This window comes from Cynocephalus volans, chromosome 1 (genome assembly GCF_027409185.1).
Source record: "Cynocephalus volans isolate mCynVol1 chromosome 1, mCynVol1.pri, whole genome shotgun sequence".
In the NCBI taxonomy this organism is placed as follows: Eukaryota; Metazoa; Chordata; class Mammalia; order Dermoptera; family Cynocephalidae; genus Cynocephalus; species Cynocephalus volans.
The window spans coordinates 107962269-107975333 of record NC_084460.1 but is presented as its reverse complement, the minus strand read 5'-3'; the positions used below and the strand labels follow the sequence as shown (position 1 = coordinate 107975333).

The 13065-nt window shown below is 49.5% G+C and overlaps 1 protein-coding gene and 1 non-coding gene across 3 annotated transcripts; one reads left to right on the top strand and one right to left on the bottom strand.

The window, feature by feature from the left end:
• Positions 1 to 210: 210 nt before the first annotated feature.
• ABCF3 (ATP binding cassette subfamily F member 3) lies at positions 211 to 11300 on the bottom strand. 2 transcript variants are annotated; one of them, XM_063097154.1, is made up of 21 exons: positions 11196 to 11300; positions 10824 to 10971; positions 10598 to 10677; positions 10052 to 10098; positions 9728 to 9825; positions 9505 to 9627; positions 9017 to 9283; positions 8621 to 8701; positions 8476 to 8535; positions 8320 to 8376; positions 8187 to 8209; positions 8024 to 8079; positions 7712 to 7912; positions 7540 to 7616; positions 6392 to 6436; positions 6179 to 6311; positions 5497 to 5585; positions 5289 to 5380; positions 4959 to 5091; positions 4718 to 4805; positions 211 to 4622 (listed from the first exon to the last, which is right to left on the bottom strand). In XM_063097154.1, exons 1-21 carry the CDS (start codon positions 11266 to 11268, stop codon positions 4464 to 4466), a joined length of 2130 nt encoding a protein of 709 aa, XP_062953224.1. In that variant the 5' UTR covers positions 11269 to 11300; the 3' UTR covers positions 211 to 4463. The 2 variants fall into 2 exon arrangements, with proteins under 2 accessions (XP_062953224.1, XP_062953235.1); XM_063097165.1 differs by lacking the exons at positions 9505 to 9627; positions 9728 to 9825; positions 10052 to 10098; ... (1 more) ...; positions 10824 to 10971; positions 11196 to 11300 and adding an exon at positions 8796 to 8802 and having other exon boundaries at positions 9017 to 9116.
• TRNAI-GAU (transfer RNA isoleucine (anticodon GAU)) lies at positions 6804 to 6877 on the top strand. Its single transcript has one exon. It is a non-coding gene; the product is annotated as a tRNA-Ile (tRNA).
• Positions 11301 to 13065: the final 1765 nt, after the last annotated feature.

The window sequence follows — 13065 nt, the reverse complement described above, 5'->3', positions numbered from 1 at the left end:
AGGCAGAGTCTCATGCTGTGTTCCTACGTGTGTGCTTTCTGATGCCTAGCTCAGCAGGCGTGGAGGGCTTGGGAGTGGTGCTCCTGGGGCCATCATCTTGCCTGCAGTGTTTATGTGCACATGTGTGAGTCTGGGTGTCTCCAGACAAGGCTCCAGGTTGCTGCCTCCATCACTCCTCCCATGAAATAACACCTGTTGGATGCACAGGACTTTACAGCTAACAAAGATTTTTATTCCAATTACACAGGACCTTGCCTCATTCAATCCTCCAACCACCCAAAGAAGCAGGCAAGACAAACTGTGTTATGCCCATTTTATGGATAAGGATAATTTACTCAGGAGAGGTTGACTGCCCAAGACCATCAGTGGTAGAGCTGGGCTAATCCCAGTACATGACTCTTCCACTATACCACAGATTTTGGATCATTTATTTAATGAACAACTATTCGCTGAGCACCAAGCATCAGCCACTGTGCCAGGAACTTTTTACTCGTCAGCTTGCTCTCCTGAGAGAAGCTTGTTCAACCCCCTGCCCACACAATTAATGAGTTTTAAGTGGTGGAATTAACAAATGATGACTACTGAGCACATCACATTAAGAGCCAGGCGGTAGTACAGCGCAGCAGGTAAGAGCAGCACTCTAGAGCCTTGAATCCCAGCCGTGCCGCCCATGACATCAACTCCCTGCATTTCCTCATCTATAAAATGGGGATAATAATTGTGCCAGTTCATAGGGCTGTTGTGAGGATTGAATGAGTTAATATAGGTAAAGCACTTACAACCACATCTATTACACAATAAGAGCCTAATAAATATCAACTGTTATTATTTGAAAGTTCCTTATCATCTTGAAACAAGGCGGGGGAAAAGGCCTCTTGAACTTCTCTCTTCGTGTTCCAAAGCTTTCATTTCAAAGATTCTGGCCAGAAAAAGGAGTCTTCTCTAGTTGGGCCGAGTTCAAAAGCACTTGCTGAGTCTGCATACCATCCTCCCTCCCCTCTCCCCTCCACTCCATCGTCCTGACCCCCACCTCCTTAAGACTGGACTTTGGTAATGGGGTCCTTGCCTCTACTCTCTCTCCCTCAATGTCATTCTCTACTTCTCAATTTTCCTAAAATATTCATTTATCAAACACTTTTACTAAGAACCTATTATGTGCTAGGCACTGTAGTGGATGCAGTGATGAGCTGCCCAGATCCCCTCTCAGGAATGATGGACTTGTTGGCCTAGCTCCTGAGAGTGCCGATGGCATGAAGTCCTCAGCTCTCAGCCCCTGAGGGGGATTGCCTCAGCTGAAGAAAACTTTCTCTCTCAGAATCACGTCTCCTCCTGGTAGCTCCAGCATCTAAAGGCTGATCACTTTAGCAGAATGGAGGACTGACACACTGCCCCAACTCAGGACAGCTCTGCAGGGCTATCCCAGCTCCAGTGTGCGGGACTGACTGAGGCTTTCACAGGGCCTGGATTGCTGCTCAACCTCTCCCTCTGCTCAACCCTGTTTCCTAGGCCCTCCCTTCACAGGTTTTGATCCCAGCAGCACCCCCTAATAAATGCCCTGCATACTGCTTCCCAGGGAACCCAACCTCTGACAGGCACAGAAGATGCAAAGATTAGTGAGCCAGTCTGGCCTTCAAGGATGTCAAGGCAAAATGGGGAGTGCAGTTCTAATGACGGCATGCAACTCACAACGGGGAAGCACAAAGCACAATAGAGGCCCAGCTGCAGGGGCAGAGTTGAGTGGGGCCCATCACTATAGGTTCAGGGACCCCTAGAGGTCCATCGGCCAGGTTGTGAAACACCTCTATGACCTAGGCCCACCCTGCTAGCCTGCTAGGATTTCCCACAGGTTCTGACATCCAGTGTGCATGCTCAGGTTTGAGGCAGAGCTGGGCTCTGACGCTAGCTAAAATTTGCCTGGAAACCAGTGAGAACTTAGCAAAATGTTGTCTATGTCCAACAAATCCCAAGACAGTAACATCACACTGAAATAAACAATTCCCTATCAAGCATCTTCAAGTACCTTGTAGACTGGTGCCAAAGGACCCACGGCCCCTCTACACCCTGCCTCCCACTGGGTACCAGCCAGGTTGCCTAAGGTGCTGGTGAGCGCAGTAAGGCCAGCAGAGGTTGGGAGGCCAGGATTTCAACAAAGACCGTGGACTGAGGCCTTTCAACCTGGCGAGCTCCCAACTGGTTTAAAGGTCTGAAGTTGGCAGAGCAGCTCCAGTGGAAAGATGGCTTCTGGAATGGTTGATATTGGCTAGTGAAGGGCGTGGCTACCGTGATGCACAGCCTGGAGTGATTGAGGGCAACTTCCCACCCTTCCATGTCAGATCCTCTCCCCTTTGTCCTGTGCTTTCTGAAATGGAGCTGGCTGACTCTGTCAGATATTGTTTTCCATCCCACAAAACAATATCTTCTGCCAACTCCCCTCCTTATGCCCCAGAAGATAGGGTCTTTCTCAGCTGCTGCAATTCATTTACCCCATCTCTCTGAAGTCCTGCAGCACACGCTCTTCACATTTCTTTCATGGAATTGTAAAACTGGAAGTCAACTTGGAGGCCATCTAGTGCTGCCTCTGACCCAAGAGAGAGCACTTCTCTTGTGCCTGACAGGGCTAAAGAGCTATTAGTTTTCCTTCCTTTGAGCCCAAACTGGTCTACCTTGAGTCATTCAGAGAACATTTACTTCTTTTGCCATATAATAGTCCTTCAAATAGAGACTGGTCACACAGGAATCACTGAGTGCTTATCTCTTGTGCTTGTCAGCAAATCCACACAACAGTCCTATAAGGAAACCGAGTAGATGTTCAAAAAGGTCAAGTGATTTGTTGTGGTTACTGAGTTAATATTGGTGGCCCCTTCTGTTACCTGTAGTAGAGCTGAGATTTGATCTCAGACCCAACTCCAACTCCAGTGCTCTTCAAGCACAAAAGCATATTATGTGTCACAGACTGTTCGGCCGCATTTCCAGGGACTTAGGAATTGGGAAGAACTCCTCCTATAGGAGATCACAAGCTGAAGAGGGGCTGAGGGGCTGAAAGCCTGGCAAACAGGCAGGCACAGATCCTGCAACAAATGGCTCCCAACTTACCCATCTGCAGGTCTGAAGTTGGAAAAGAATTATGGGGGCTGTGAGAAAGCTCTCAGGAGGGCTGAGGGTGCACATGGCTACAGACACGGCTGGAGGAATACCTCCTCTGGACTGCCGAGTGGGAGGGAAGCTGAAGAGACAGGCACATCAGTGGCCCTTATGACAGTTTCATCAGTCCACCAATGCCTGCTCTGTGGTCAGTCAACAGAGCCTTCCTGTCTTTATTCTCCTTTACCCCACAAACAGGTTTCTCTCCCCTAGCTACCTATACCACAATACCCTCAGCAGCTCAGAGCCACAATCCTTTGGTTGAGCTTTGTGACTACAATTTCCATGAAGGCAGCAAGGTCATTCTGCTGACTCTGATTTCTCCACTGTCACTGAGAGCAAAACAATGTCTCCATTTTCAGGTCTTTGAATAACAATTATATATAGCAGGCAAGTCCTCAAGAAATATTTATAAATCATACTACCTCAAACATCTCCTCTCCCCTCATAAAGATTGCTTAAATTGAAATCAAAGTGTTCTATTTCTTCCCATTAGGCCCTATCATCAACTCCCACTCCCCAGGCCTCACCCACACGGTTAGAGGAAAAATCAAGAACATAAAACTACCAAAGCAAAATAGGGACAAAGATGGTTTCTCTTCAGCCCTGAGTGTCCAGATCAGAGAAGCAGGGTGAACCTGGGCCAGAAACCACTGGAGAAAGCAGTTGGCAAACCATGTTTGAGACCAGGTCACAAAATCAGTTCCAACTCCCAAGCAGAGACCAAGACCCTTTCAGCTGAGACCGAGCCCAAGCAAGGGGAAACAGCACCACAGTGATGCCAACACACTTCCCTTCATTCCACCAGCTCAACCCACCCCAAGGTCAGGCAGATGACGTCCATGCCCAAACAACCTTGTCAATGTCTCTTCCCAGAGGCAAGGCTGGTGCTGCTGCTGCTTTCTCCATGTGATTGATACAAGTCACAGGAAAACGCCAATTAGAGAGCCCACATCCCTCAACAGTAGGCAAACACTGCAGCCCCACCCAGGGAGCAGCAGAGATGAGGCAAGGGAGATGCAGGGGGAATTTAATTTACATAGCAGCCACATGGGGCCCAGTTAGCGCTGGGGCAGTGGGAGAATCTATAACCCCAGAGGGAACCCCTGACCCCTTCCATCTGGGAGACCAGTCCTCACAGACCCTTGGATGGGCTCCCCAGGTTGGGCAGAGGATGATCCAGTCGAAAGGAGAGAGAGATTTGGGAATAAGGCTGACCCAAGTCAGGGGAAGGCCATGGCCTGGAGCTGGTTGCCCATGTGATGACCCAGGGGTCTGAGAGACCAGTCCACGTGCTGGGCACAGTCCTCAGCCTGGGGGCCCTAGAGGAAGCCTTCACGGCGGAACTGTTCCTGGAGGATGGCGCGGTACTGATCAAATCCCCCCTCGACCCGGGTGATGCCGCCTCCTTCACACACCCACAACTCCTGGCACACTAGCCGGATGAAGCGCTCATCGTGGGACACCAGAATCACGCCACCCTGAAAGACAGGAGAGCAGGAGGAGCTCGGGGCAGTGGGGGCACTGAGAGGTGCTGAGGCCTGGGGAAGAGTGGTCAGTGCAAAGGCACACTTACCCTAAAGTTGTTGAGAGCACGTCCCAGAGCCTCAATCGTCTCCATGTCCAGGTGGTTTGTGGGTTCATCCAGAATGTAGAAGTTGGGGCTAGAACGCAGAACCCACGAAGGTTGGAAATTATGTGGTGGGGGGGGTGGGGGTGGAAGAAAATGACCCTTCTGATACAGGGCAAGAGGATCATTTTCTACTGGGTAAGGTAGGGAAATAGGAGGGCAAGAGTTCTAGAAAATGAGGCCTCACCAGGGCATGGTCATCTGAGCAAAGGCCACCCGGCTTTTCTGGCCTCCAGACAAGCTGGCAACAGGGCGCATGGCCAGTTCTCCTGAGATGCCATACCGGCCCAGCTGGTGACGATACTCCTCCTCTGGCCGCCCTGCAAAAGGCCCCCCCACCCCCCTTCTTCAGGTGGGTTCTTAGCCCAACGCCCTCTCTTGACACCCCAGCCCTGCCTCCAAAGGCCCATGTCCTTACACCTAGACTTGGGCAGGCTGCTCCTCACCCACCCTAAGGTAGGCCTAGCTGCAGGGATCAGAACTGGCCCTCTTTCCTCAATTCAAATCCCTAACACACCAGGAAACTTTCGTGCCAGCAGTTCCACAGCACTGACATTCAGGTCCAGCTGCTCCACATGGTGCTGGCTGAAATAGCCAATCTTCAGATTCCTGTGGCCAGAAATAGAGGTGGAAATGGAGATGGAAGGCAGTGATCCTGCAGGAGTGGAGGCAGTGTGAGTGCATATAAGCATAGGCATGCAGATGGGTGTGGGGGTGGGCCTTACCGGTGAGCATGTCTGATGCCTTGAACAGGTGCTAGGTCCCCCATAAGCAGCTTCAGCATGGTGGACTTCCCAGCCCCATTCTCCCCAACCTATAAGAAACATGAGAACATTGTTAGAGTGTGCTGTCTGGAACACAGAAGGGAAAGAAATGAGAAGGGGGTCCCTGGTAGTCCCAGTGATTCCTTCAGCAATCAAAACAATATTTTTAAGGAACTGTACAGAAAAATGAAGTAAAGATACAAAGGGAACCAATATCTGAGTTTCTGCTAAGCACTAGGGATTTACTTCTCCTAGTAATCAAGTGAGGTAATTGTTATTTCCATTATAAAGAGGAGGAAACTGCTTGGTAACCAAGCTAGGAAATGGCACAGTCAGGATCTGAAGTCTGACCCTGAAGCCCATGGTCTCTCCTTGATTTCCCACAGTTTGAGAAAACTCAGAACTGAGACCAGTCAGATAAAGTACTGTTCTATGTATTCATAAAATACCACATGCTTAGCTTTTCATTCTGTAGGCATGGCCCTGTAAGGCTAGAGGACAGAGGCAGTTTAGGTATAGCAAAGTCCTTAGCCCAGGCCCTGACTGCCATTCCTGTGGACCTCTGCTAGCTTTAGCCCAGTCCACACCACGTGTTGGGCTGGGAAGAGTCCTAGCTCATGGAACAGAGAAACCTCAACCATACCACACAGATGCGGGACTCCAAATCAGCAGAGACGGAGAGACGACTGAAGATGACATGTTTAGGATCATAGTAGAAATCCACTTCATCTAACTGCAGAATTGGTGGTGAGAACTTCTCAAACCCATCAGGAAACCTGCAGGAGGTGGGGGTGAGGAGCATGGGGGCAGCCAGAAACAAGAGCTTCCCCACCAGTCCCTCTGGCCCAAAACTCACTTCATCACAACCTCCGATTCCTTGTCCACAGGTTTCAGCTCCGGTCTGAGGGGAGAGATGAAGTGGACTAGATTGATGCCTTTAAACATTAACTTTGTTTTTCTCATGCAAGTAATACATGTTCACAGAGAACTTCGAAAAGGCTTATACTCCTATCACCCAGATAATGTTATTTCAGAGTACATTCTTCTAGTTCACTATTCGCTGAAAAACAGAATCATCTTTTTTGAAGCTTTTTACATCATTAATATATTGAGACATGTCTCCATGTTACAAAGTTCTATGCGTTATGATTTTAAACTCCTCCCTCTACCCCACCAGCAATTTTAGGAAGGTTGTTTCAAGATTAAACCCCCAATGCTCAATATCATTAGTCATTAAAGAAATGCAATCAAAACCACAATGAGGGGCTGGCCGGTTAGCTCAGTTGGTTAGAGCGTGGTGCTGATAACACCAAGGTACAGGGTTCACTCCCTGTACTGGCCAACTGCTGAAAAAAAAGAAAAAGAAAAAGAAAAAGAAAATGGTTTGGCAGTTCCTCAAAAATTAAGCATGGAATTACCATGAAACTCAGCAATTCCACTTTTAGTATATAACCAAGCAAACTGAAAACATATATCCATACAAAAACTTATACATGAATGTTTACAGCAGCATTAATCATAATAACCAAAATGGAAACAACCCAAATGTCCATCATCTGATTAATCAATAAACAAAACAACAAAAAATGTGGTATATCCACACAATGGAATATTATTCAGCCATAAAAAGAAATGAAGTACTGGTACATGCTACAACATGAATGAACTTCAAAATTATTATGCTAGGTGAAAAGAAGCCACACACAAAAGGTCACGTATTGTATGACTCCATTCCTATGAAACATCCAGGAATAAGCAAATCTATAGAGACAGAAAGTAAATTAGTGGTTGCCTAGGCAAGCTCACTAATTAACCCTCCAGAGCAAGGTGCTTTCCTGCAGGGGAGGAAGTTAAAGTTGGCTTTTAGCACCTCCACCAGCAGCACAGGAGACTTAGCAAAGGCGAGACTCAGAATTGGAGGGAGGCAGCAAGGGATGGCCCGCAAAGTGAGGGAAGAAATGAAGAGAACAGGAGTTGGGGCATGGCCAAGGACACTGTACTCACAGCTTCTCCAGCATCTTGAGTTTACTCTGCACTTGAGAGGCCCTGTTGGCGTTGTAGCGAAATCGGTCAATGAAAACCTGTGGAAGGAGTGCAGGCTTGGTCAAGCTCCCTCACTACTCCCAACTCTAATACTCACGGGGTGAGACACCCCCAGTCCTGCCTGCTCCCACACCTGGATGTGCTGGCGATACTGCTGTTGTGCCTCATATTCACGTTGCTGGTTGAGCAGCCGCTCCTGCTTGCTCTTGATGAAGGTCTCAAAGTCTCCCCGGTAACCATCTAGCCGCTGGCTGTGCAGGTGGATGATGTCTGTGGCAATGGCATTCAGGAAGTTGCGGTCGTGGGAGACGACTAGGATTGTGGAGGGCCACGTCTGAGGGATCACAGGATGGCAGCCCAGTTTGGGAGAAGTCAGTTCCCAGACCCCCAGATATCTTAGAGGCAGACTTTCCCCAAACCCACTCTAGCACCTAAAGGCACTCACCTGCAGGTAATTCTCCAGCCACAGGATGGCCCTTACATCCAGCATGTTTGTGGGTTCTGGAGAAGGGGAGCACACACTTGGGATTGAAGGTCTGGAGAACTAGGAATTTGGATGCTACCAGTCTTCCCCACCCCCAAATCAGGGTGCCCCATTTCAAACTCACCATCTAACAGCAGAAGATCTGGCCTATGAAAAAGAATACATCGCATGAGGTTTTAGATCAGTGACTCATTGCCCCTCCCAAGAGCCAAGACCCATTCTACATAGGAATCCATATACAGGCCCAGGAGACTCACCTGGCAAAGAGGGCCCGGGCCAGGGCCAGTCTCATCCTCCAGCCACCTGAGAACTCCCTAAAGAAAGAGAGAACCACATTAGGGGTGGATGTTCATTAGGAAAAGCAGGGACAAAGCCAACAGTGTTCAGAGCCAAGAATGGCAAGGGCCACTTACCGGGTGGGCTGCTGCTGCATTTCAGGGGTAAAGCCAAGCCCAGCAAGAATGACTGATGCCCTAGGAGTGAAGAAATTGAAGAACCCAGTTGGAATAGTTCACAGAAGGGAAAAGTGAAATCTGACAGAGGGGGAATTTTTAATACCTGGCAGGTGCCTTGTCAGCCTCAATCTCTTCCAATTTGGCATAGATTTCTGCCAGCTGTGCAGCTTCAGAGCCTTCCACCCTGCGCGGAAGGATAAAGAGCAATCAGCCTGAATGTAGGCAGTCTAGGAAAATGTCCTGCACCCTATACATTTGGAAAGCAGACCACTGGCTGCCTTGTTGCTGGGACATGAATAGAACACAGGAAGGACTTGCCAAGGTAAAGAGAGCAGTGGGCACTGTGGAAAACACAAGGGATTTAGAGTCCCACAGTGCCAAGTCATTCCAAGCTCTGCTGATTACTAGGATTGGCAGGTGAATTATGGGTTGTGACAGCATGGCAGGCACGTTGTGAAGGACAGCTGCTGCCAGTTATTCCCTAGCCTGGAATCCTCACCTGCCAGCAGCAATCTGGGCGCTGAGTTCCCGCTCCCGCTGTAGCAGGTCCTCTCGCACGTTGTCACTCTCCAGCACACTCTGCAGGGCAGGAGTATCATCTCCAGCAACCTCCTGCTCTACATGCAGCAGGGAAATGTGGGCTGGAACCCGCAGGCTCCGGGTAGCCAGCATCTTCAGTAACGTCGTCTTCCCCAGCCCATTCCGTCCCACCAGCCCATAGCGGCGGCCCCATGCCAGGTTCACATCCGCTCCAGCCAACAGTACCCTGCAGGGGTGATAGAAAGGAGACTAGGGTGCTCTAGAAATAGGTTCACAGCAAGTTCAACAATAGAAACGTAATATTGTTTTTAGCCCGCTTTCATCTCTTCAAATTCTCCTTCAATGGGGGGGGGTGTGGGGGTGTGGGGTGTGTGGGGGTGTGGGGTGTGTGTGTGTGTGTGTGTGTGTGTGTAAGAGGAATGCCACTCCCCACCACCATGCTCTCACCTATCGCCAAAGGACACATCAAAGTTCTCAATCCGCACATCATAGGATTTGTTCTTGCCAGATGATTCCAACCGACTCTCCTTTCTGCTGCCTGGCTGGCTGGCTGATGCTTCTTCTAAGACTCTTTTAAAGAGAAAAATGGATAGCTTTTACGCTTCCAGCCACCCTTCCATCCGAGCAGAGACTGCTCTGCTCTCTTCTGAGCCCTTCTTCCTAAACTCACAGAGGGTTGTTGATCTTGACTGTGTCCTTCTCTGAGCGCTTCTCCTGCTTTGCCTTCAGTCGAGCCTCGGCCTTCTCTAGCTTCTTTGCATTCACTGTCTAAGGGTCCAAACACAACCACTTCACTGTAGGGTGCAGGCTCAGAAAAGAACCCCCAGAGAGAACACCTCAAGTAAACGCTTTCAACTTAGGCATGATGAACAGACTCACAGACTCAAGGCCAGACATACTCAGAAATTCCCTCAAGAGATACTCCAATATTTAGACCGTCAACTCCCACCCCTACTATAGACAGAACCCCCCTCCCTTTCTTCTTCCTTCTCACCGAGGACTGTTCCCTCTTTAGCAGTCCTGGAAGTTTGGTGCCACAGTCTGTAAGCGATAAGAAAAGCAGTCACCTTCTCCCTGAGGGAAGGGAAACTAATATTTTGAGTAATTAATATGAACCAGGCAGAGACACAGACGTTTTCAAGAAAGCTTTACAATACAGTGGACAGATAGCTATCATCCTCCACGAACTCAAAAAAATAAATCTCACATATAAGGATACAGACTGGGACAGATAAACAACTCTTACGAGATCACACAGTTGGTTAGAAGTTGTAAAATGGGCGTGGCAGGGGTGAAGGTGAAACCAAATTTGTCTAGCACCAAAACTCATATGCTACCTACCATACCCAAGAGCCTGAAGAACCCTCCAATCCTACACTACCCTCAACACAGTAAAGACATCAACTAGCTCCTACAATCTTGTTTCTGTGTAAAAGTGATAGGAGTCCTGAGCTGCAAGGGGAAGGGGGCTGGGTGGGGGTGGCGGGGAGATCGAGAAAAGGACAGAAGGCAGCTAGTTCAAATCTCCCCACACTCTCACCATAGCTCTCTGTTATCTTTGATAACTGGATGGGAGCGTCCAGTAGCACCTGGCTGTTTCCTTGGCTCTGTGGCTCCGCCCTACATGGGTAGGGATATAAAAGCGCAGAGTTAGGAGTTGAAGGTAAAGGCTCTTCGGCCTTCAGACTTTCTTCCATGCCCACCTCTTGTCTCCGAACCGTTCGCCGTCCCTTCGCCCCCATCAATCCCTATTCCCTGGCACGTACAGGCGCAGAGTGTTGTACATGCGCTGGCACACGGCTCTGATGCCCTCGTCATCCTTGCTGTCCCCGGACACCTCTTGCAATAGTTCCCCCACAGCTTCCACCAAGTCATCCACAGACTCGAAGTCCGCGCTGCCGCTGTGCAAGACGCCTGGGCCGGGCATGGCAGGACGAGGAAGATACCGGGTAGGGTGGACATACAAGTAGTTTCAGTCACCGAACCACGGGCCCCAGTCCTGGCTCCAGACTCAACCTACCCTCCGGACAAGAGGTCATGCAGAGGAGAGGCCTGGCAGCGGTCCTCGGCACTGCCCTTAGGTTTTCCCCATGACCTTCACTTCGGCCTCCCCAGCCCGTTGATTCAGTTGGGCTCACCCGTCACGTAGTCGAAGACCTGTCCGTCTATGTCGGGGAACTCGCTCCGCAGGATTTCTGCGCAAGTCGCCATGTTCCAGTCGGGATCCCATCAGCGCAGTCGCCGTGAGACCTCGGCCTAGGCCCGCCCCCTGCCCTTCCCCCAGAAGTCTCGCACCTCCTTCCAAAGCGCACGCGTAGTAGTGACGTAAGAAAGGAGCGGAGTGCGCGGAACCCGGTGGGCGGAGAGAACGGGGCTAGAGGAACCGTGCGCTCGCGCCGCTCAGTCTACGTCGAAGCTGCCCTTTCTGCGCTTGCGCAATGCCGTTTCCGCTGAAAGATTAGCCACATGTGCCACTCTCGCTGCCTTCTGGGAGGTGGAGGTATGGGAGGCGAGGGGTGGGGCCGGGGCAGGGGAGCTCGGGGTTTATCAGGGCGTGAGACACCGGTGGTCCGGCGGGTGGGATCCTCCCAAGAGACAGGCGGCTGATAAAGCACATTGACGTTGCTCGATTTTATGTGCCCTCTCGAGGTGCGTGTGCCTCTGCGCGCCCCGCCGAGTCCACTCTGGAGCCCGCCGAGAGCTTTGCTGACTCACGCCAATTCCGGAGCTCTCAGAATGCTCAGTTTGTGTATCCGCCGGTTTTGTCACAGGGCCCTACGGGCTTCTTGTCTCAGCTTGGTGCCCCCCTCTCCCTGGCCCCTCCCCTGCTTGACCAGCGCTCAGTCCTATCACACTTCATGACAATTTTGCCAACCAATGCGAATTATGCCCATTCAATTCTTCCGTCACTCCAGCAAAGGGCAAGAAAACTAGATCGACAACACGCCTTTGTAAATTCACCGGTAAAGCAGACTTCTCTGCACCCTGGATCTCAGTGATAGTAAAAGGCTATTTCCTTTCACCAATTCCCTCAAGGTGGAAGTTAGGAATGTCCAAAAAATGACGATACTGCTTTATATTTAATGTGAATATTCTTCCAGCCCGGCTCTGAAATTGGCACCTAAAATTACATCCATTTATCCTTTTGGATTAAGTATTGCCATTGTGAGGAATCAATCCTGATATTTAAAGTTTAAAAAGCTATTGAGCTTCTAGATCTAATAACCATTTTACAGGAAATACAGGTAAAAAGGAGTATGTTAAGTGACATCACGGAGATGCAACAGGCAAATTCTGATAGGGAAACTACAGAACTTTGGTTTCTTCAACAAAATTGCCAGAACTGAGGGGAAACATGGATTATAAGATTTTAGAAGCATTAACCAACCACAGTGGCCCTATTTGGATCCAGATGCAAGTTGTGAAAAATTTTATAGGACACCTGGATTGGATGTGATATTAAGGAGTTGGCCATGAGCTGATCATTGTTGAAGTTGGATCATGGGACATGGGGGTTCCTTATATTAATCTATTTCTGTTTATGTTTGAAATTTTCTCTAAAATATTTTTTAAGTTTAAAAGAGCTGAAACTTAGCAAGAGAAAACTGGTGAGGGTAAATCTGCTCTTTTATCTGCCCCAGCACACAAGCAGGATATGGGACATTCCCCTCAGGGAGCAGTTTTGTAAGAAGCCTGGGGAAAATCAAATCTTTCCCCTTACCACCTACCCACCAAGATTTGGGAAGCCTGGGTAAATGGGAAAAAGATGGAATTAAGGGGTCAGTTTCTCCGGATGGCTGCAAAACCAAATATTAACCTTGCTTAATCTATACTCATTAGAAAACAACTGCCGAAGGGGTCGGCCTGTGGCTCACTTGTGAGAGTGTGGTGCTGATAACACCAAGGCTGTGGGTTTGGATCCCTATATAGGGATGGCCGGTTAGCTCACTTAGGAGAGTGTGGTGCTGACAACACCAAATCAAGGGTTAAGATCCCCTTACTGGTCAT

Coding starts and splice junctions, on each gene's coding strand:
- ABCF3 (XM_063097154.1), bottom strand. CDS start 11,268: ATGGCGACTTGCGCAGAAATCCTGCGGAGCGAGTTCCCCGACATAGAC. Junction 10,678..10,823: donor ATGTACAACACTCTGCGCCT/GTACGTGCCAGG, acceptor CTACCCATGTAG/GGCGGAGCCACAGAGCCAAG. Junction 9,628..9,727: donor GTCAAGATCAACAACCCTCT/GTGAGTTTAGGA, acceptor TCTCTTTAAAAG/AGTCTTAGAAGAAGCATCAG.